This window comes from Metarhizium acridum (assembly GCF_019434415.1).
Source record: "Metarhizium acridum strain ARSEF 324 chromosome Unknown scaffold_578, whole genome shotgun sequence".
In the NCBI taxonomy this organism is placed as follows: domain Eukaryota; kingdom Fungi; phylum Ascomycota; class Sordariomycetes; order Hypocreales; family Clavicipitaceae; genus Metarhizium; species Metarhizium acridum.
In genome coordinates, this window is record NW_027094046.1 from 388,465 (window position 1) to 408,102 (window position 19,638).

Here is a 19,638-nt window from a genome sequence, read left to right on the forward strand (position 1 = left end):
AATTACAGGATGTCATGGTTATGGGATATACACTTGCATCGGGTGAGATGTTCATGGTCTCGATCTATATGCCAAAGTCCCAAGGCGCAGACATAATCTTGATGTAGGATAAAGCGCGGAACTAGGTTTACGGAAAATCCTACCTTGTCGCAATATGAACCGGCGGCGACGGAATTACAAGATGCCTTGAATCTTGACGGGTATTGGTGCGTCATACACACCAGAGTTTGTGGACGTCAAGAATAGATTATGGCCAAGATGCCTTATCTCGCAGATACTTTAGGCTATTTGAACACACGATGCCAAGTCCACATTGGCACTACGGGAAAGTCATTTTGAAGTCTGGTTCAGTGGAGCGACTATTACCAGTTTAGACATGGAGTCGTCTTGCACTGAACAGAGACCTGCGATTACTTACTACTCTACGCCCTGCATAAACGGGACTATGTTTTCCTAGCTATTGTACATGGTATATAATGCGATACTAGGTTTGTTTTATTGCCTTATCTTTAAGAATGTTCTCAAGAAAATTCAAACTTCTAGTTCTTATCCGGCAATAAAAGAGAATCTCTCATAAGTACTTAGAGATTAGTTTCAAAATAGGTCTCCTATAGATTGAATACTAGATATAACAGTGCCATTGGGTTGAAGATGTTGTCCCTTTATTTCGTGTCATCAACCATCATGAAACAAACCCAAGGCGTGATTGGCATCGGGAGAGCGATTCTGCCTGAAAAGAGAGCACCAAAAGGATTATTATCTGAACTGCTTGCACGTAGGAACATATACCAACACATGACGTGCTATCGTAGTGCAGTAGTCTCTCTCCCTATTTGTACTCCCAGTAACCGTGTGGGGGTCCGACAAGACCTGGCTAACAAACCTTGGAGTAAACCGCTGCCCAAGACTAAGAAGGTGCTCTGTACGGCTCTGGTTTAAATTTCTTCGTGGTTGACATACTGCCTAAGCCCACGGAGAAGGTCGAGAGCCAATGGGCACATATATTACATGCCACTGTTTTGTCGAAAGTATCCGCCAGGTACATCAATCAAACACCACGCTCCAAGCATCTGCTGTGCCCCAAAAACTACTGCAATTACTGAGACCCCGGTATATCAGAGTTCTTAACGCTATGCTAAGCCGGACAGCGCGAGAAGCCTGTCCGAATAGCGGGTCAGCAAGCTCTTGAAATGCTAACACCGATCTCATACCAATGATCCAAAAAAATCTCGAAGGCCTGGGTACAGCTCATCTTCAATGGGATTTAGATCTGGCAAGAGTTCGGTTCCTCTGTCAGGATGACCGGTTAAAGCCATTCTATCGACCAGAACCACGTTTCCAAGCCAAATGAAAGTTTCCCGAACAAAGAAGGCGAAAAGACAGAGGCTGTGCTTGAAAAGTCTATCCTTAATTAGTTGAAAGGCCGGAATCGATCTTAATTGAGATTGATGCTTGCCGATCATTGCCAATCCAGAACAGTCAGAATATCTCGCGAGGGCTCGCGGCTATTATGGCGTCGAAGCTCCCGTATGCGGCAATTGTTAGGAAAGTATGGCAGTATATGGTCGTCATGTCAGAGGATTGGCGTTGTTGACCATCTTGAGGATCTTGGATGATGTAAAGAAAATCCACCCACATGAACCGGATGCCCAGATGATGGCTCACGTTTATGCCAGACTTTATGGTGCGAGATAGAGCCGAGATAGCTACACATTTATTTGATTATTATTTAGCCATTGTTTTCCACGTCAGATCGACAACCTCAGCAGTGACGAAGAGCAATGCAATTTTCCAGGCATGCCCCGTTCACAAGGCCGCCCTCAACCGAGACTCTTCCACAAATTTGACGACTCGTAATGGTAGTCGTGAGCCGGCGATGTGTAGTCTTTGACATGCTAGATGGTTTTCGAGACGGTTCCTCAGCCAGTACCGGGTAGTTTGTAGACGCTGATCTTGGCCAATGCCTGCTGTATGACGGTTCTAATCCCGGGGCGCGACCATTGATAAGTTAGGGGTCAATGGATCAATTCAGCACCCTCTCTGGCGGATTTGGGACCCTAAAAATGTACCATTTTAAAAGGAAATTACAAGTACAAATACATAATAAAATATATGGTATTAATAGTAGTGTTAATAGGGGACCTTGCCTTGACAGGTGTCAATCTTGTGGCAGTGGTGCCCCGGGCCAATCACCAAGCTAGAAACACTAGAATCCTCAGCCACTTTTAGGGGAGCTGAATAATAAATCCACCCTCAATAAGCATATGATCACACTGCGCCTTTGCGAATTATATCGCCACGCTATATGTAATCTCTAGTAGACAGACAGAGCCATCAGCTGCTGATGCGCGAACAAAGTTGACAACGTGCTACTTGCTTATGGGCAGTCGGATTTGAAGAGCCATAACCCTAACCCCAAGAATTGGACCCCAAGGATGCATGACGACGAGTTTGCATGAGCCTGGCTGTCTGGCGACACTTTTACGTCACAGCCCCAGACAACGGCCCCAAGTCCGAAGACGCATCCCATCGACAGAACATCCCGTCTTCCTAAAAAGGAAATCCAGCTGTTTATCTGACAGAACAACACCACCTCACAACGAACCCTGGCCATCTTGAGCCAACTGTCTCTTCCCTGGAAGTGCCACAGGACATCACCACCACCACACCCATCCCATGGAGACTTGCAAAAAAGCGCAGCGGGATGCTTGAGCTTTTGCCACATGGGCTGTTCCGGACCAGACTCTCCGCCACTCACGCGAGCACGAGGCTTTGTTGTGGCGCTAGCCATTAATGCATGGACTGCAAAACCCCCCAGCCCCTTTCAGGCCGAAAAACACTCGAGATACTTGCTCCTCACAACTCAACGCTGCGGAATGATGCTAGCCTGCCCTGCACAATGTTGGTTTGATTTGAATCAATCGTCTTTTTACACTATTCGTCATGCAGGAAACGCGGCTCCCCGCCGAAGCCAGCTCTGAGCAGGCTGACTGTGGAGAGTTGGACATCGACTTGTTCTGGGATGCGTCTCCCGTTGCGACTCTCGTTGTGTCTCCGTGCCATCGCGTGAGAAGAGCCTCTCGGAGCATCGAGAACAGATGGAACCGCAATATCAAGGACCTTATTGGCAAGGACGTTTTCAGTGTTCTATATGGGGGCTCGGCATTGGAGAGGTTTGACCGCATACCTCTTGACAGCGCCATCGAGAATGCAATCGCCCGTCGGGACTTGATGTTGTGCCCAAATGCATACCAAAGTGGAGAAGCCTCCTGGTCAGCACGCATCATCCCCATATTTAAGGATGCGGAGCTGCAGTTCTTGGTCATGGAGTTTGACCAAGATGAGAACTGGTTCAGCAAGGCTGCTGGCAAGGACGGATACCTGAGCGACCGGTTGAATGACGAAATGTCCCGGCTTCTCGTCCAGACTGTCAAGGACTATGCTATTTTCCTTCTCGACACGCGCGGCTACATGGCGACGTGGAACACGGGGGCCGAGTTGCTCAAGGGCTACAAGAGGGAAGACATCATCGGCAGGCACTTTTCCAATTTCTACGGCCAAGAGGACCTGCGCATTGGAAAGCCCGAGAAGGAGCTGATGACGTGCCTGCGCCAGGGGAGAGTGGAAGACGAAGGATGGCGCTACCGCAAGGACGGCAGCAAGTTCTGGGCCAACGTCGTCATTACGGCCATTTACAGGAACGGCATGCACATTGGCTTTGGCAAGGTCACGCGAGATCTGACGGAACGAAGGGAAAACGAGCTGCGCCTCATTGCCGCGTACGAGGAGAGCTCCAAGCTAAAGAACGACTTTCTCGCCAACGTGAGCCACGAAATCCGAACGCCAATGCACGGCCTGCTCTCGGCATGCTCCCTGCTCCTGGACACAAACCTATCAGAGGACCAGCGCGAGACGGCAAACATTATTGCCGAGTCGGGGCAGGTGTTGCTTGGTGTGATTAACAGCATCCTGGACTACTCGAAACTTGCGTCCGGGACCTTCTCCATCACACCGGAAGTCTTTGGCGTGGGAAATCTGGTCACGTCGGTTGTTCGGACTACCCAGACGACCTTGATGCCCGGAGTTCACATCAAGCTGCAACTGGCGCCGAACTTGCCGAGACTGGCACGAGGGGACCAACTGCGGTTCCGGCAAATCATGCAGAACATAATTGACAACGCGGCCAAGTTTACGGATGCAGGCTCCATATCGGTCTCTTGTTCCGTGAGAGAGGAAACCGAGACGGCTTACTCGATTCTCACCGAGATCACGGACACTGGAATAGGCGTCAAGGACGGCGACATCAAGGACCTGTTTCAACCCTTTATGCAATCCGAGGTCTCCATCAAGAAGCGGTTTCAAGGAACTGGACTAGGCCTATCTATAGCCAAGTCTCTGGCGGTTTTGATGGGCGGCGACCTGGGATACAGACCGAACCCTGCATGCCAAGGCAGCGTATTCTGGTTCGTGGTCCAACTCGACAAGACTACAAGTACAAGAGAGCCGCAGAATGATGCAGACAAAACACCTTCGCCGTATTACTCAGCAGGAGAGGTGACACTGGGGAACGGCGATTCGGCCGCGGTGCTGGACAGATTGAAAGAAGCAGGAAGCACGATGCGGATTCTGGTGGTGGAGGACAACATCATCAACCAGAAAGTGCTGGTCGGGATGCTGCACTCTCTGGGGCTCAAGAACATTGCCGTCGCCTCTGACGGGGCCCAGGCAGTGTCAATCGTAAACGGCTCCCCGGGCGAGTTTGACATGGTATTGATGGACGTCAGCATGCCCGTCATGGACGGGTTCGAGGCCACCGCGAGCATCAGGCGCCTCGGCAGCAACGTGCCCATTGTGGCCATGACGGCCAACGCCCTCAGGGGGTACAGGGAGAAATGCATCCAGTCTGGGATGGACGACTACATCCCGAAGCCGGTTAGCAGGAACTTGCTGCTGCGGAAGCTACTGCTGTGGCTGGACCCGATGAAACAACAACCTGTCCGGCCGACAATGGAGGTGAACTTGCTTGAAACACCGCCCATCACGCCCTCTGAGACTTCTACTTCGGAGATTTGCAATGGAAGGTGATTACTCACAGACTCTTGATCTACGGATGCGGAAATTTTTCAAGCCTGCGATTGACTGTGGTCATGTTGGCGCTGGACCCTGGTCTTTGGTCGACCCCCATGATACTCTCTACCGAGATGACGTTCTTCAAAGCGCCTCATGCTCAGCTCAGGCTAGCAATATGCGCTTGTATGGTCAGCTGTGAGTGCTAGGACAAGGAAATGCATGACCCAGGCGCCGGCTACTTCTTTTGCCGCCGTTTGGTGGCTGTTTATAGTGGTATTTTGCTTCAGCCCTACAAGCGCGGCGCTGAGTTTGAATGCCAGCCAGAGTTGGAAGGTGGACGTTGCAACGAATCCGAGAATCCCGATGTCGAGAAGAGCACCCCTCCGGGCACGCCGCGCGCAGTGGCGTAGTCGGCTCGAGGGGACGGCTTTGAATGGCAGCCCCACGAATGTACGGGCGCCGAAGATCGTCGGCAATCTGAAATGACAGCTGCCATCCATGGCATACATCATTATCATTTGCTGCCAACAAATGTGCGGCTTTGGCTATTTGGCTTTTTTTGGGGGGTGAGAGGGGGAGGCGCCTGGTGCCTCCCTCTGGAGCCCGCGAAGAGTGCATACAAGATGAGCATTAGATGCAAGAAACGAATTTTACTTGCGTGTGCCAATGGAATTTGATGTTTGAATGTGCGAGGCATGTGTATGCCATGGTAATTTGGTGTGCTGTTGGGCTTGGATGTACAAAGCATAAGTGAAGACAGTTTAGCATCGCGGTAATCCCAGCCACCTCAACTCTTTTGGGGAATAGCGTCTACTCCGTACCGCAGCAGCATATACTAGGCATAGTCCTTATTTAGTTGTCGGCGTCGCTATCAATTACGAGCAATAATTGGTCCTCCCCCTCTTCAACATTATACCGAAGCCCGTCGATCTCAGACCCTGCATCCAAGCCATCATCGAAAGATGTATGGCCGCTCGAGCAAGCTGAATACCTTGATTGCCAATGAGAAAGTATATGGTCAGGGACTTTGCGAGTGTAACCTTGTCCGGTATTCGAGACTTTGGTCTTGCTTTAGTGGCGTCGTATCGGCCTGGCTAGCTTCGGGGACAGCACGTAAGTTCCTACTTGTAAACTGCAGCGTCAAAGGTAATCGACATGGCTCTAACCGCGTGCGTGGGAAGCATAGTCTTGGATGTATCTCGGCCTGTGACGTGCCGAGCGTTACAGGACAGCTTCCGAGCCCTAGGGGCACCTTTATGACCACGCTTGCTTGTGGCCGCCGTGATGGCACGCAGACGTTACGAGGAACTGCCGGAGAGTAGCATCCAGCAAGACGGTCCGGTACAAATAATTGGGCCATGAGCCGGCGACTCAGGCATGCAGTTGCAATCATGTCAGGCCGTGCCACCAGCGTATGGTAGTTGGTGCAACGGCTAACGCGACACGATGATGTCTTTGGTGTACAGTCGGGCAGCAATTCTCATCATTATTCCCGCAAGTATGCCGACCTATGGCAACTTGCATGTCTGTAGCTCGCTATGTCCGGGGAAGATGCTGCGTGTCCGCAGCCGAGCTTGCTCGAATTTCCTGCTTTGCTTCGTGATGTGCGCATTTCCTCTCTCTGTCAACTTTATGGTGAAACCGCTGGGTACATGGACAATATCTAACGCAATGTGTCACAAGGATGTTGGCCTTGGACACGGAGTCCCCTCAGCCTACTCATCGTCACTCGGCTACATGACTCCTCTACATTGGCCTTCTTGCATCGCCCGCTTGGAGTGCGGTGTCGAGGACTGGCCAGAAGCAGCTGGTGGGCGTGAAATTATGGGATGGGCAATGAATATACAAATCGAATCCTTGCTCTTGTCGAGATGTATATCGGATTCGGGCCGCGCCTTTGTGCTGCTACTACTGGTCACAACGTGGGTGTCAGGCGCAGCATCAGAGGTTGGGGAAATGTAACTCTACTGGAAAATGGCCCGATGCCTCTCTTTAACCTCCCCGTACTTATGCCCAAGTTGATATTATTGATGCGTCTGCACCGCAGAGCGGCTCGGCTATCCGATGCTACCCCCCCAAGGCAGCTCCTGGGTTGAAGCGTGTCTTCACGTTGATAACCAGGGTTCAATGTAGCCGGGGCTATCTTATTTGCCTCTCAATCTTTTGCAGCACGCACCTGGTATGACATGATGTCATGGTGCGTCACGCATGGCCTGATTTAATCTATGCCTGCTCTTGGAGTTTGGCTGCCACCTATTTCAATTTATTGTTCAGCTTTCATGTAAGAGACTTGTCGGTGCTCTACAAACATGAGTAATTACAGTTCTGCACTTCACCGTTTCCCGATATCCCAGTAGCCTTATGGAGATGACTTGTATTTGGACGGGATGTGAGTGAGCATATTGTATATCTACGGTTGCCGCGCCAAGATGCACATGCCAAAGCAAATATCGGCAAGACATATACGGCAGTCCGCAAACATCCAGCTGCATGCCTCGGTGTTGCATACCACAGAAATACCTGAGGAATCAAGAAACTGCATATGGACCGGCGATCGTGGTGCCGCTGCAGGCTGCTGCTTATTTTGCTCCCTTATAAACGCGCAATCGTGAGCACCTATGGAATCCTTGTAGCAGGTCCATGTCATGGGCCCAGTCCTTGTTGCTGGACTACAGTCAGAACTTGCGTCCTTTGATTTCAAAGCTGAGCTTTATTTCCGCGATTTGTGTTTATCCCCGTAGATTGTCAGTTTTCGAGGAGGCATAGTTTCGGTCGCCAGCACCAGAAGATTTTGCCCCTTTACTTTTCCCCAAAGCCCTCCTTGACTATCTTCTACATGTAGATGTTTTGCCTCAACTCGAAGCTTCATTCATGGCTACTGGCTCCGTGACTTCGAGCTGGGCCGGGTCCTTCTGTCTCGGATGCGATAACCAGGCATATGGATCGGACTATTGTTCTGAACGGTGCCATCTCAAAGACCAAGAGCATAATTTGATCACGAGCAGGTCAGACAACTCCCGTAGACGTCGTGATGAGCATCGATGCTCACACCCCGGATCAGCTGGGAGCACCAGACCGTCTCTCGCTCTCACCGATCCCGCGGTCTCGTTGCCAAGACGCAGGAATTCTGACGAAGCTTGCGCCATCGATTCGTCGAAACGAATGACATGTTACCGTGGCTTCCAATGTTCTCGGCCACCCGTCTTGATGCTATCCACGCATCAAGATTACAATAGAGGTATTCGATTGCAGGAAGAAGAAACTATACCGAGATGCACTTCATCAGGTATTCGTTTTCCAGAGAGAAGGGTTATAAATGTGCCTAAAACCGAGACTGTGGTGACACCGACAGACTGGGATATATGGCGACCTCGGGAAACGTCCTTGGCTATTGAGACAGAGGAGATTACGATGCGGCTACGAGCTGAAGATTCGAAAGACGATGTGTGAGAGCATAGAGTCTAGTGGGCATAGAGACTCTGTTGTTTTTGCACATGGCGTATACTGCGGGCTGAAGGTGCACTTTGCAAGGTTGTTATAGGGCTGTTTTCTCTCTTCACGAGGGTAGTTCTGTGAAAAAACGCCTTGAGTGGCTTTGATAGAGAGCGGCATGTTTGGGACCATGAAAATAGTCGACATCAGCAGTGTTGACCACCCTTATCTCCTATGCGGCTTGACAGCTAGGTTTTGAGGCCGAGAATGGTCCCATTGCATCGCAACCAGTTGCGAAATCACGGTACATGTTGGACCTACGGATGGACTAGTGCATACGAAACTCTTTGTCGTACACGGACAGTCAAAGGAAGCGGACATCTTCTTTTCTCTTATCTTCAGGGAAAACATGTGTGGGAGCCATGACGATCTTTAGCGTAGCCCCAGGCAGCATATAAAAAGCCTGTCGCCTGGTCTACGATATTCAATGATGGGTTTGAGGTTCTTGGAACCGACTGGCTCGAAATGCTTAAGAATGCATTGGGATAAATGCAGTCCATCTTTTGATGATGGCCAGGGTACTACTCTGAACGTTCCACAGTATGGACAGAAGACCTTGACCTCAATATCCAGGGGGTCTTATCTATTATTAAACTATTAGTAGTTATTAAATCAGACTTCTTTGTATATTAAGAGAATAATAAGCATTTCAGGAATATGATACGCGTATTCCTTCGACTCGTGTGGGGAGTAGCAAGCTGTCGTATATTATAATGTCAACTGGTATTAATTTACTTGTAGAAAATGTATCGGGCAAGAATTTATACTTGGATGGGGCCTTTGAATCACCTCTGAGCAAAATATACGGCCGAAATGCTGGCATTCTGTTGTAGTCGGCTATCTAAAGCTTCACAGGAATGACCGTTCCTTTCTCTGTTAGTAAGCCGTCTGGTATGTTAGGTACCGTTCGTTTATGAATGACCACGGCTGTGCTCCTCTGAAACGGTTCGTTCAATGTCACTCTCCAAAGATTTCTCCCTCGGCGCCCAGCCTAACAACTTTCTGGCTCTTGTAGCTTGACCTCGTGCATTGGTGCCAAATAGAACCTTGCCATGGGGGAGAACAGTATCGTACTGGTCTTTCCCCAGCTCTTCGACCTTGTAAGAAGCGATGAGTCCTTGATGTTTAGCTGCAGCGGCAACTCTGGCCGAGATCTCGGCAAAATTCTACCCCATTAGCTTAACATGTACCGATGAGTAGGCTTATGCTGGTCTTTCACTTACTATTTCACCAACCCCGGCGAGGTAGAGAGCATTCTGACCCCACAGACCCTCGTCATTGCGGCCGTTGGCGGCTGCCTCTGCGAGACTGGAAAATATTCGTCCCACATCTCTGATATGAGCGTTGCCCCAACGGTTCTCCCCGGAACCGATCCTGATTCCGTGCCCAAGCTTAATGGTTGCAGAGGCAAGTGATGGAATTTAGATGCTGCGCTGATTCAAGGGGCCCTTGCCTAAGCCATAGACTATGGGGGGAAACACCAGGGCCGCCCTGATATTGGTGTCGGTTGATACGCTGTCAAGAATGTAGCTGTCTACAGCTCGAGGAGGATGCTTCCGTATGATGGACTGAATATCAGCCACGTCATCGTAGTCATTGAAGACGGTCCCGGAGGCAGACCCGGGAACGAAGGAAGAGGATGCAAGCTCTCCTACAGCGGCTCGGATGGCAGGGAGTATGCAGAAGAGAGACAGAGTCATCGGGGAGCAATATATCGATATCCGTTATTATCTGGTATGTGGTGGATACTTCTTGACGATGCCTCTGCTAATTGCCTATTAGAATCCCGTCGAAAGGCTTTGGTCTCGAAACTGACGAGGAGCCTTGGAGAGCAAAGCACGACCAAAGCTTTCAACGAAGTGGACCAGTGGCAGCAGCCTAGCAACTTGGAAAATAGGGGCTCTTCGTTTGTGAAAGGTCCGTTTAGTGTTTTTGCAGTCGATTAACAAAACTCTTCGAAAGATAAGAAATGGTCTAGGTCAGGTAACGAAGGTGGCCTGTCAGGCTCAGTTCCAACTGACGTCGATGGCCCTGGCCAAGGGCATGCCGCAGGAACTGGGCCATTCTCATCTGGCACGGATTGCGAGCCTTCACACAAAAGGACTTTACAGAATGTTTTGAATGAGCCCATAGACAGTACTGCTGTCTCAGGTTCATTTCTTGCGCTTTCTCCTTCTTAAGAACCGCTTGACTTCTACGACACTGACTTTGCGTCACTGTTTCCGCCTACTAGCCCGCATGCGTTTATGAAAGGCACTCCGTCAGAACAATGGGACGATTGGTTGCCTACATTGAGCATCCCACTCCCACCATCAGCGCTCTCATCGGACCAAAATTCCAACTCTGATGGACTCCTGTCCCAAATGGAACCGCTGCTTCGTCACTACAAGGAACGAGTTCTCGAACCCGCCGCGGATCTGCGCAAATGGAGGAAGTCACCTTGGCAGCTCCTCGTTGGCCTTGTGCCCTGGAAACATATGGCGAGATCAAGTTGTGGAATTCTGCATCACATCCTCGACCTGCGGTGTTGTACGCTATCTTGGCAAACAGCGCATATCATTTGCACGCAACTCAACGCTCCGACGGGAAATGGCGTGAACTTGGTCTTAAATACCAAACTAAAGCCAAGAGACTCCTCTTTCAGGCATTGCAAGACGAGATTCTTGGAGTTGCCCGTGCAAAATACAAGGAACTGCTAATGGCAATTTTGAGTGTGGCTATGGTCTCAGTAAGGTCACTCGAAACGAATAGTATCTGGCACATATTGACGTACTTTAGCTATTTGACAAGCCAGAAGCATTCAAAGGATATCTCTTGGTGGCAGAATAGGTAATTCGTCATCGTGGACTACACAAGCAGAACTCGGTCAAGGCGAGGACTCTTCAACATATGTATGCACACTTACGAATCTTGACTGAGGGGACATGCACCTTTGCGGATTGCGTCAACGAATTTACGGGTCTCAATCATCACGCAGTAGCTCCGGCGGTGTCACCAAAATTTGAAATGGTGGGCAATCCGCAACGCAAGGATTTGAGTCTAGACGGAACAACGAGCAACGTCAACAACGACATTCATCTCGAAACGCCAAATCGGGCAGAAAATCCTCTCTATTCTTCAATATATGGCATACCGGAGTCTCTCATGTGCCTCCTGTCGCGAATTGTGGCATGCGCTACTGAGAAAAACAAGCTTCGGAAGGTGGCTTCATTCGATGCTCCTCCTTCGGACCTTCTGCAAAAGCACCTGCAAACACTAGAGCATGAGATGTGGTCATGGAAAATACCGACAGAACTTTCACAGCCTGAGGCTCACGAATCTCCCGGGCTGGCATCCGAGGGAGACGTGGACATCATAGAGGCGAAGTTGTCGGGCGCCATGCACCAAGCAGTCATAATTTACTTTTATAGAAGAGTATACGACACCGATGCAATGGTGCTCCAACAACAAGCCAGAAAATGCCTGGATGCATTACAGCCCTGTATTGATCTTAAGGCGAGAGACCAAGACTTTACAACGTCAATCGCTTGGGCGGCCTATGTTGCGGCTTGTGGAGCGGTTACTACCGAATTGCGAGACCGTGCTCTTGCATATTTGGAGGCCATTGATAGCCAAGGAGTGATTTTGACGCCAAAACCTACTGTATAGATCTCCAAATTTTGGCAAAAAAGGTTGGAAAGGGGGCTTGTCGCGGTTGGTGTTCCGGTGAGCACTGCCGCATAACCTCTGCAGAGGAGGGGATAAATAGCTTTTCTCTATACAGATGTGAATTCCAACATCTCGAAGTTCCGTGTCTCAAAACAGTCAAACAAGATAAATCCACTAGATGCAATGTGCGACATGTACAAAATAAACGCCATGTATATGCTGTGCAGATGCGTCATCCCCGTCCATGCCCTAGGCATCATCATCATCGTCATCATGAACTTCGTTCAATCCACCATCCTTGTCAACAAGCTGGCAGTCAGCAGCCGGAAAGTTGGAGAACAACAGTACTCCCATGCCGATAACGGCGATAGCCTGCAAAACCAATGTCAGACTGATTGGGGCCGACCATGAGTATATCGACTTACCGCATTGCAAAAGAATGTGAGATACGCGTGGCCCATCTCGGCAAAGGCAGCAAACACAAAGCCAAATAGGCCCTGCGTGGCCAATCTTGCCACGTTTTCCACCAAAGTGACGGCGTTTAGTGCGTCGGCTCTCTGGGCATCGGTGCACATCTCCGTGATGACGCCCTTGGCCGCCGGGGCAGATCCAGACCCAAAGGGGAGCAGGAAAGCGGCTGCGATTATTTTAGTACGATGAGACCCTAGTCAAGAGGCAGCGTAGTGACTGACCTAGATATATGTGCCAGCGCTGCGTGGCAAATGCAGCGACGGTGGTGAGCGCACCGTCCACGACGAGACTCCATCGCAGGAAGATGAGGTCAAACTTTGAAGCCTCGCGGTCGTCTTCGACCATGGAAAACTGCACTGGCTCTTCGTCGGCCTGTTGACCGACAGTCGCGTCGAATTCGCCAGGGTCGACGGGTATGTGCCCTGGCTCTGCATTGCCGTTCTCCGTGGTGGTTGGTTGCGAGACACAGGCGCTCCGTCTAGTTATCCATCCTCGTCCCCAGGAGATGATGGGCGGGAACATGAACAGCAGGAAGACACTCCTCATGATGGCAAACTCGGACATGAGCCAGCCGTTGTCGGCTTGGTTGAAGCTGAATTCGGCCGTGGCATACATTTGAATGAGCAGTGGTGCGTATCCAGTTGCAAGCTACCATTATGTTAATGACTCAATTTTGGCGAGGGATGTGCAGAGAAACGTACGACGCCCAGAAATATTCCCGCACACAGGAAAATAACGCCAAAGTGCTTGGTGATTTTGCCGTTGGGATGGCGAAGGCGCTGGGGCAGCAGGATTCGGAGCGGCGCAAGGAAACCTCCCGTGTCTTTCTCACCAGGTTTCGCCGCGCTCGACATGGATTCCGGTGAAATGTACGGCAGGCAAAAGTAGGCATATGCGCAGGATATAAGGAACGAAACGAAGGCGACGTCGAAGGGGGCGCGGATGTCAATCGCATCACCAATCATGCCGCCCGCTACAACTGCGTTAGGCCAAACGGAAGTGACAAAAGTCGGATATATCTGGTGACAACTCACTCAAGTATCCGATTCCTTGGCCCAGCATGATGGCTCCTTGGAGCATGCCGAACACTGCCGTCCTTCTCACGGGCTCGACGAGCTCGCCGGCAATGATATTTACCGCGAGGCTGTGCGGGCATTAGCATCTGCGGCAATTTTAATACAGCGGGATGAATTGACTCGCAAGCCTTACATGTAACCTGCTGGCCCGCCTAGAATGGTAATCAATTGCGTCGCCTGGATAATCATCATGCCGGCGCTCTTCCCCGCGATGACTCCGAGAATCTGAGTCAAAACGCGGACGGCCGGGAAGAAAGTCTGCATCATGAGCGCTAGTCTCGGGCCAAACCTCTTGCAAAACCATCCCGTAACGAAGAGGTTGAAGGTTCCTACAAAGTGTCCACTTAGCATATGCAAGCAGGTCAAATCGGACAGGCGTACCGCAGAAGGTTGTGCTCATGCCCAGGATGCTGAACTGCGTTGCCGTCCCTGCGGCAATCTCATTCCGGCTACATCTGTCTCCGGTTCCCTGGTACGGCGGATGGGTGTCGTAGAAGACGTCGCATTCCATCAGGTGGAACACATAGAAGAGCCTAGGGTCACTGGTCAATCTCGATGCGATTCCGTTTCCGCCATTGCCGCTTACGGAACTTGGGTATAGCTGAACGACAGCGTGATCAGGAAGCCGGCAAACAGAATCCTATTCTCCACATGGAACACGCGCTGTAGCCAGGACTTGGTGGCGACGCCATTGCCGCTCCTGTCAGGGGCGATGAGCGGCGTTCGTTCGTCGGTCGTCATGACGGGCGGCACCTTGGCATCGAGAGGGGATGACAGCACCGTTTAGCATGCACCAGGTCTCGCATGAGGGCCAAGGGAAGACGTGAGTAAGCGGACGGAGGCCGGGTTGTTGAAACCCGCGGGTTTGAGTTGAGGCAAGGTTGATTGCGGCCCCATAATATTTCGTGATTCCCCGCGGGCCCGACGTCGGACGGCCATTTACCGGAGCTTACGGTCGCTTTGTCCGATGTTTTGCTGGCGTCTTGGCTAGTGTGGTATCAAGTGCAAGCCTATCTGATCAGCGTGCAATGGATGAGGGTGGAAGAGACGGCCACTTGCCGATGACGGAACGCCCAGATACGCTGATCCCAAGAAGGAGATGAAAGATTGTTGGCATTTGACTCAAACATGAGACTCGGTCGGATTTGGTAGAATGAAGCTAGCAAAACGCCGTGGTTGTGCGCAAAGGATAGGTTTATGTGGTGGTTGCAAACTGCTTACACCACCGCCTTGCCCCTGTGTGACAAACCTATTCCGATATTCAGGCAAGCACTGCATCAGGTAAGGCCTAATAAGACCAACGCTGTGTACCTAGTCGTACCAAACTAGAGAACCGTAATGTAATAACCTAAATCCCGCAAGAACACGCATCGCGGTGAGAAGCTGTGATTCATAGCTGCGGTACAGCGCGGCATAGCTACGCGCTGGCAGAGGCTATTTCGCGAAAGCCTCCGCAACTGCCACAAGAAAAGCAATAAAAATCAACTAGCTTAAAAAATAAACACTATCTGGTAGTTTTCCTCGTCCCGGAGGTCAAAATGTACATATTCTCTTATATCATATTAACTACTCCGTAATAAGTTACTAGCTGGTAAAAGTGAATACTCAAAGCTTTCGTTCCCAGAGTTTAGAATCCGTCGAGTAGAGACGTCAAATGTATGACAAACCAGGCAACGTTTGCGTTGGCAGAACTACCGGAGCAGTCAATCTAAGCAGGCTGGTATCGTCTTGGCTCAGTATAATGTCCCGGGTGAGTTATATAATCTCATCTACCACGCAGACAAATTAAATGACGGAGTGCCCGGGAAGGTAAATATTCACATCCATATTATAGAGCAAAATTATATAGCTGCCAAACTACGGAGCAAATCCCGCTGCTGAAGCGCATTTTAGGAATGTGATATGAGCATATTTCGCGAATCACCGCCTTAAACTCTAGGCTGGACCCTGTCGGTGCCTGATACACGGAAAAGGCCCAACAGATCGTGAAGCCCAACAAAGGGGCCTCACCGATAAAGGACTTATCAGTTACACAATGAGACCACGAGAACTATGGGACATACTAGGCACGGGCCGTTCCCTTCATGTATATAAGACAGACCCTCCTCGCCTCAAGGCTCAGGGAAACCAAGGACCTTTGATACCATACAAGATTATCATTGAATTGAGCCCTTTGCTCCAAGCCCTTGAATACAAGCCCTTGTCACAGTGCCTGGATACTCGGCCAGTGAACGGTGAATGCTAACAAGACAAGTTTGATTGGAAAATAACGCGCTACTTTGTATCAGGTTAGGCAGGTGAATTTAACTGAACAACGGAACTTGAGTCTATCCAGCTACGGAATTGAGACGTCTTTCGCGATTGGATATCGAAAATAGCAGCTTTCCATTGATCAAGAAGAACAGGTTCCAGCTTGGCTAGCGGTCTTTTATTTGAGACTTACAAGCTAGGTGCATGGTAGATAAACGGCCGAATACCTGACTCAACCCGTTGACATATGGGGCATCTTGTGACTGGACCCCCCGCAAAGGATCAACATTCCCTATGGAATATGAAATAGGAAAATTTATACATGCATAAACGGACCCAGTCATGCTCTCAGCAATTAATATGTCCGAGCTGGGGGTCACTGTTCGATTTTTGGTCTACCAGGTGTGGAAGGTTGAGTGTCTGCGCCGCCCGCCTGCGCCAAGAGGGACGTAGCAGACAGAGTATGAAGACCAGGGAGACTTGTAGTTGAAACCTGATGGTAATAACATCACCTCCGGCAGTGAAGGCTGCTGCTTGCCGTCTCTCTATTATATATCCTCTGCAGATAAAAGGCACCACAAACGCAGCCCATGTCCCCCTGGACTGAGTCATAACAAAATGACATGGGGCGCAGGCAAAGTGTCGGCCTAGAAGAGACATTACTACTATGGGTAGTATAGCTGCATTAATCTCACTATGATTTATTTGGGAAAGAATCAAGCGCAGATTTGTCTGGCCACTCATGTACCAAAGGCCTGTTTTTGTAATCTGTATTTCATGTTGGGAAGGGAAAACTACGCGGCCGGAACAGGCCAAGTGGGATTGTTTACAGTCCGTAGGGGACCAGATAGTAACTCGATAACTTGGATCTCTAGAGACCTAGTCTTCTACTTCCCGTGTCTTGGAAGCTCTGGAAGCCTTGACATTACCTGTGGTTAATACCTGGGTACAAATACCTACGGAAACGGAACTTGGCCCTTGTTACTAAGAGCAAGTTTACACTACACAACTGGCCCCGTTCCGGCCCTGCAGGTTGCGCAGGGGACGTGTATGAAATGCGGTAGTGAAAACTACTATTTAGTAATAATTGGTCTATTTAAATTCGAAAGAATGTTTGTTTTCTGTCCGTACATCCATTTTTTGGTGTGGTTGATCCGCGCCCAATCCTAGGGATTTGTTGACGCTTCAAAGTGGGCAAAACCCTCCCATGGAGTCGTTTAACCGCAACCTCAGATTGACCTCTGGTATTTTCAACTTGGGACTTTTGGCGGTTTTACTTCTGCCGCCACAGCATGCAGCTCGTATCCCTTTTTAGCTTGCTACAGGCTACATGTCTGATATCTGCCCTGGAAATGGCCCACATACTCTGGACACGTACTCCGTAGTAAGTAGATATTTCGTAAATATGGAGTTGCAGCGAGTAATACCTAGCCTTCAGCCAGCCACAGGAAGTGGGCTTTGGGTCTTGAAACAGATGCCAAATCAAGGTAGCATTGTTGGGCTGCAGGTTGCATACCATGAGGCGTAGCGTGTAACCACTTGGTTGATACCTTTCGGTGCAAGAATAATGTCACGACGGTTATCGGGTTCATCTGTTGAGCTAGGGAGCGAAACGATGCAGCAATAGCGGCCCTTGGCCAAATACTCCAGATATCCAGCACACAAGTGTGCCCTCTTGGTGCTCTCTTTCTCTCTCTTTCTCTCTCTGGCCCCAGACCACACATTTCTCGGCAATTGCGCGGGGCAATGTCTCAAGCCCCTACATATGCAAGTCGTATCACGGCCAGCCATTTTGCCATGAATGGCTGAATTGCTGGGCCGAGTCTGTGTCTTCACCGCCATTACGGCCCAACGACTCGCTGCTGCTGCTGTTATCAAACTCTTCTCCATGATAGGCAAGAACATGCGAAACAATCCGACACAAGGTACGCCATCGTCCACGTCTCGCTACGCGTACCGAGGTCAAAATGTGACGCTTAACGACGATATTTGAGACTCCATCTGCTATGGAACACGGCATCGAGTTTATTCTTCATACCCTCCGTGCGGGTCAACAACCGTTCTACTCGCATTATGTGTCTACAGTCGGAGGCTACAACTCTACGCCACCGGGTGGGCAAATACTTGTTGCCTCCCACTGTAGACCACGACGATACCATGAGGGGCATCTACGCAGTATAACGTGAGACACGAGGAATCCCGCAACCGTATCACCCTTTGGCGGCGACGCTGATAGGACGGTAGCTGAATCCAGCTGTCAACGAAGCGGGATGGGTGATACTCTATAGCAAATGTGTTTGACCGTGCCCAATCATTTACGCCTCCTGCCAGAGCGACCGGATGCAGCGTCAATTGCTTTACATGACTGAACCTAGAACGTCACAGCACGGTTCCTATCCCATTCAATTTGCTGGCCGCGGCACAAAGGCTGACCGGTTTACGGTTGCGTCTTGTCTGATGCATCTTGTAGGGTGTCCTGCATACGTCTCCCAGCCACGCTTGCAGGTGATGTCTATGACGGTAGACATTACGGCGGCAAGAAGGTGCTTGAAGCTTGTCTACCCAATACATCCCCAACAAATTTGGCTTCGAGCGAGGCAGAGCCCACTCAAGTCGATGTGATGGACGGGGGAAATCCTGGCTCGGCTGACAGCAACCGGCGCAACAAACAAGGTATGAATGAAGCCCTCGCTACCCAGGTTAATTCATGAACAACAATCCAAAGTAGCTGTCCTATCAGCAAGAACTACTCTCAAAGAGCCAGAAAAGACTTTGTTGCCCATCATGGCCACCGCCGAGTACAAGATCGTTGTTCTGAACAAGTCCACGGGCTCCCAAAACTACCTCTTCTTCAACCAAAAGCCAGAGGAGTCTCCTTCTGTTGGCAAGATATACAACAACGTCTGGATCAGATCGCCTGGCGTCGGTACCCCGAATGGCAGAGCCACATTTGACGTCAAGGTTGCCAACTTCGCCATTTGCGGGACCACCCCGGTGCCGGTCGATTATGGCGTCGTGGTCTCGACGAGCGACTCTGCCGCCGTTCAGCTGAAGAGCAACACACAGCCGGGTACCGTGCCAGTCATGGAGATTGTCAGCGACGGCCCCCAGTATGTTCCGCCCTACGGCACAACGGACAAGGATAATTCCTTTGGCATCCAGACCAAGCCCTTCGACCCCGACCGGTACAGTATGTTGTTGTTCCTCAAGGCGCACGCGTGCTGAACAGAGCCCTAACAGAAGCTCCATGATACTAGAAACGGTGTACTGCGGCTACGGCAAATTCAATGATCGGGGAGAAGTCGTCCCCGTCGCCGTTTGGCGAGCCTTGCCCAACGAAACGTACCAGCTGACTCCCAAAGTCACCTACTACGTGGGAACGGGAAGCTACGCGGCAGGAACTGCCGTCGACATTACTCAAATCGGCGCCCTCGCGGAGATTGACTTCACCAACGCCTTGCCGGGCCAAGTCATCGCAACCGTCACCCATAACAGGGATGGAACGTATTCGGCCACGGAGTTTAGCTATCCAGGCAATAAGAAGCCGCGTGCGGCATAACCTGTTCCCGGTTGGGTAGCGACGGCTTGCATGTGGTTGGACCTGGCAAAACGGCAACTAAATATCAATGGG

The 19,638-nt window shown here is 50.5% G+C and overlaps 6 protein-coding genes across 8 annotated transcripts; 4 read left to right on the forward strand and 2 right to left on the reverse strand.

The window, feature by feature from the left end:
* The first annotated feature begins 2,430 nt into the window (after positions 1-2,430).
* On the forward strand, positions 2,431-6,403 carry J3458_021221 (uncharacterized protein). The gene is made up of 2 exons (XM_066122485.1): positions 2,431-6,183; positions 6,257-6,403. Exon 1 carries the CDS (start codon positions 2,944-2,946, stop codon positions 5,083-5,085), a length of 2,142 nt encoding a protein of 713 aa, XP_065972495.1. The 5' UTR covers positions 2,431-2,943; the 3' UTR covers positions 5,086-6,183; positions 6,257-6,403.
* Positions 6,404-6,447: 44 nt separating this feature from the next.
* On the forward strand, positions 6,448-7,239 carry J3458_021222 (uncharacterized protein). The gene has a single exon (XM_066122486.1). The coding sequence runs from the start codon at positions 6,517-6,519 to the stop codon at positions 7,030-7,032; it is 516 nt and encodes a 171-aa protein (XP_065972496.1). The 5' UTR covers positions 6,448-6,516; the 3' UTR covers positions 7,033-7,239.
* A 2,234-nt stretch (positions 7,240-9,473) lies between these two features.
* Positions 9,474-10,262, reverse strand: J3458_021223 (uncharacterized protein; the record flags this gene model as incomplete). The annotated part of the gene is made up of 3 exons (XM_066122487.1): positions 9,474-9,728; positions 9,786-9,936; positions 10,042-10,262. 3 exons carry the CDS (start codon positions 10,260-10,262, stop codon positions 9,474-9,476), a joined length of 627 nt encoding a protein of 208 aa, XP_065972497.1.
* A 1,306-nt stretch (positions 10,263-11,568) lies between these two features.
* On the forward strand, positions 11,569-12,210 carry J3458_021224 (uncharacterized protein; the record flags this gene model as incomplete). The annotated part of the gene is made up of 1 exon (XM_007816755.2): positions 11,569-12,210. The coding sequence occupies one exon, from the start codon at positions 11,569-11,571 to the stop codon at positions 12,208-12,210; it is 642 nt and encodes a 213-aa protein (XP_007814946.2).
* Positions 12,193-14,610, reverse strand: J3458_021225 (uncharacterized protein). Of its 3 annotated transcripts, XM_007816754.2 has the most exons (8): positions 14,344-14,610; positions 14,139-14,290; positions 13,891-14,086; positions 13,716-13,825; positions 13,383-13,654; positions 12,903-13,329; positions 12,636-12,847; positions 12,193-12,582 (listed from the first exon to the last, which is right to left on the reverse strand). In XM_007816754.2, the coding sequence occupies exons 1-8, from the start codon at positions 14,496-14,498 to the stop codon at positions 12,460-12,462; spliced, it is 1,647 nt and encodes a 548-aa protein (XP_007814945.2). In that variant the 5' UTR covers positions 14,499-14,610; the 3' UTR covers positions 12,193-12,459. The 3 variants fall into 3 exon arrangements, with proteins under 3 accessions (XP_007814945.2, XP_065972498.1, XP_065972499.1); XM_066122488.1 differs by having other exon boundaries at positions 13,891-14,290; XM_066122489.1 differs by having other exon boundaries at positions 12,193-12,847; positions 13,891-14,610.
* Positions 14,611-18,452: 3,842 nt separating this feature from the next.
* On the forward strand, positions 18,453-19,566 carry J3458_021226 (uncharacterized protein; the record flags this gene model as incomplete). The annotated part of the gene is made up of 2 exons (XM_007816753.2): positions 18,453-19,197; positions 19,265-19,566. Exons 1-2 carry the CDS (start codon positions 18,687-18,689, stop codon positions 19,564-19,566), a joined length of 813 nt encoding a protein of 270 aa, XP_007814944.2. The 5' UTR covers positions 18,453-18,686.
* Between the last annotated feature and the right edge of the window lie 72 nt (positions 19,567-19,638).

Excerpts from the sequence above, each read along its gene's own strand:
- J3458_021225 (XM_007816754.2), bottom strand. The coding sequence starts at position 14,498 with ATGACGACCGACGAACGAACGCCGCTCATCGCCCCTGACAGGAGCGGC. Across the intron at positions 14,087-14,138 it reads CATGAGCACAACCTTCTGCG|GAACCTTCAACCTCTTCGTT; the intron begins GTACGCCTGTCC and ends GACACTTTGTAG. Across the intron at positions 12,583-12,635 it reads TCACATTCTTTTGCAATGCG|GCTATCGCCGTTATCGGCAT; the intron begins GTAAGTCGATAT and ends TTGGTTTTGCAG.
- J3458_021222 (XM_066122486.1), top strand. The coding sequence starts at position 6,517 with ATGATGTCTTTGGTGTACAGTCGGGCAGCAATTCTCATCATTATTCCC.
- J3458_021221 (XM_066122485.1), top strand. The coding sequence starts at position 2,944 with ATGCAGGAAACGCGGCTCCCCGCCGAAGCCAGCTCTGAGCAGGCTGAC.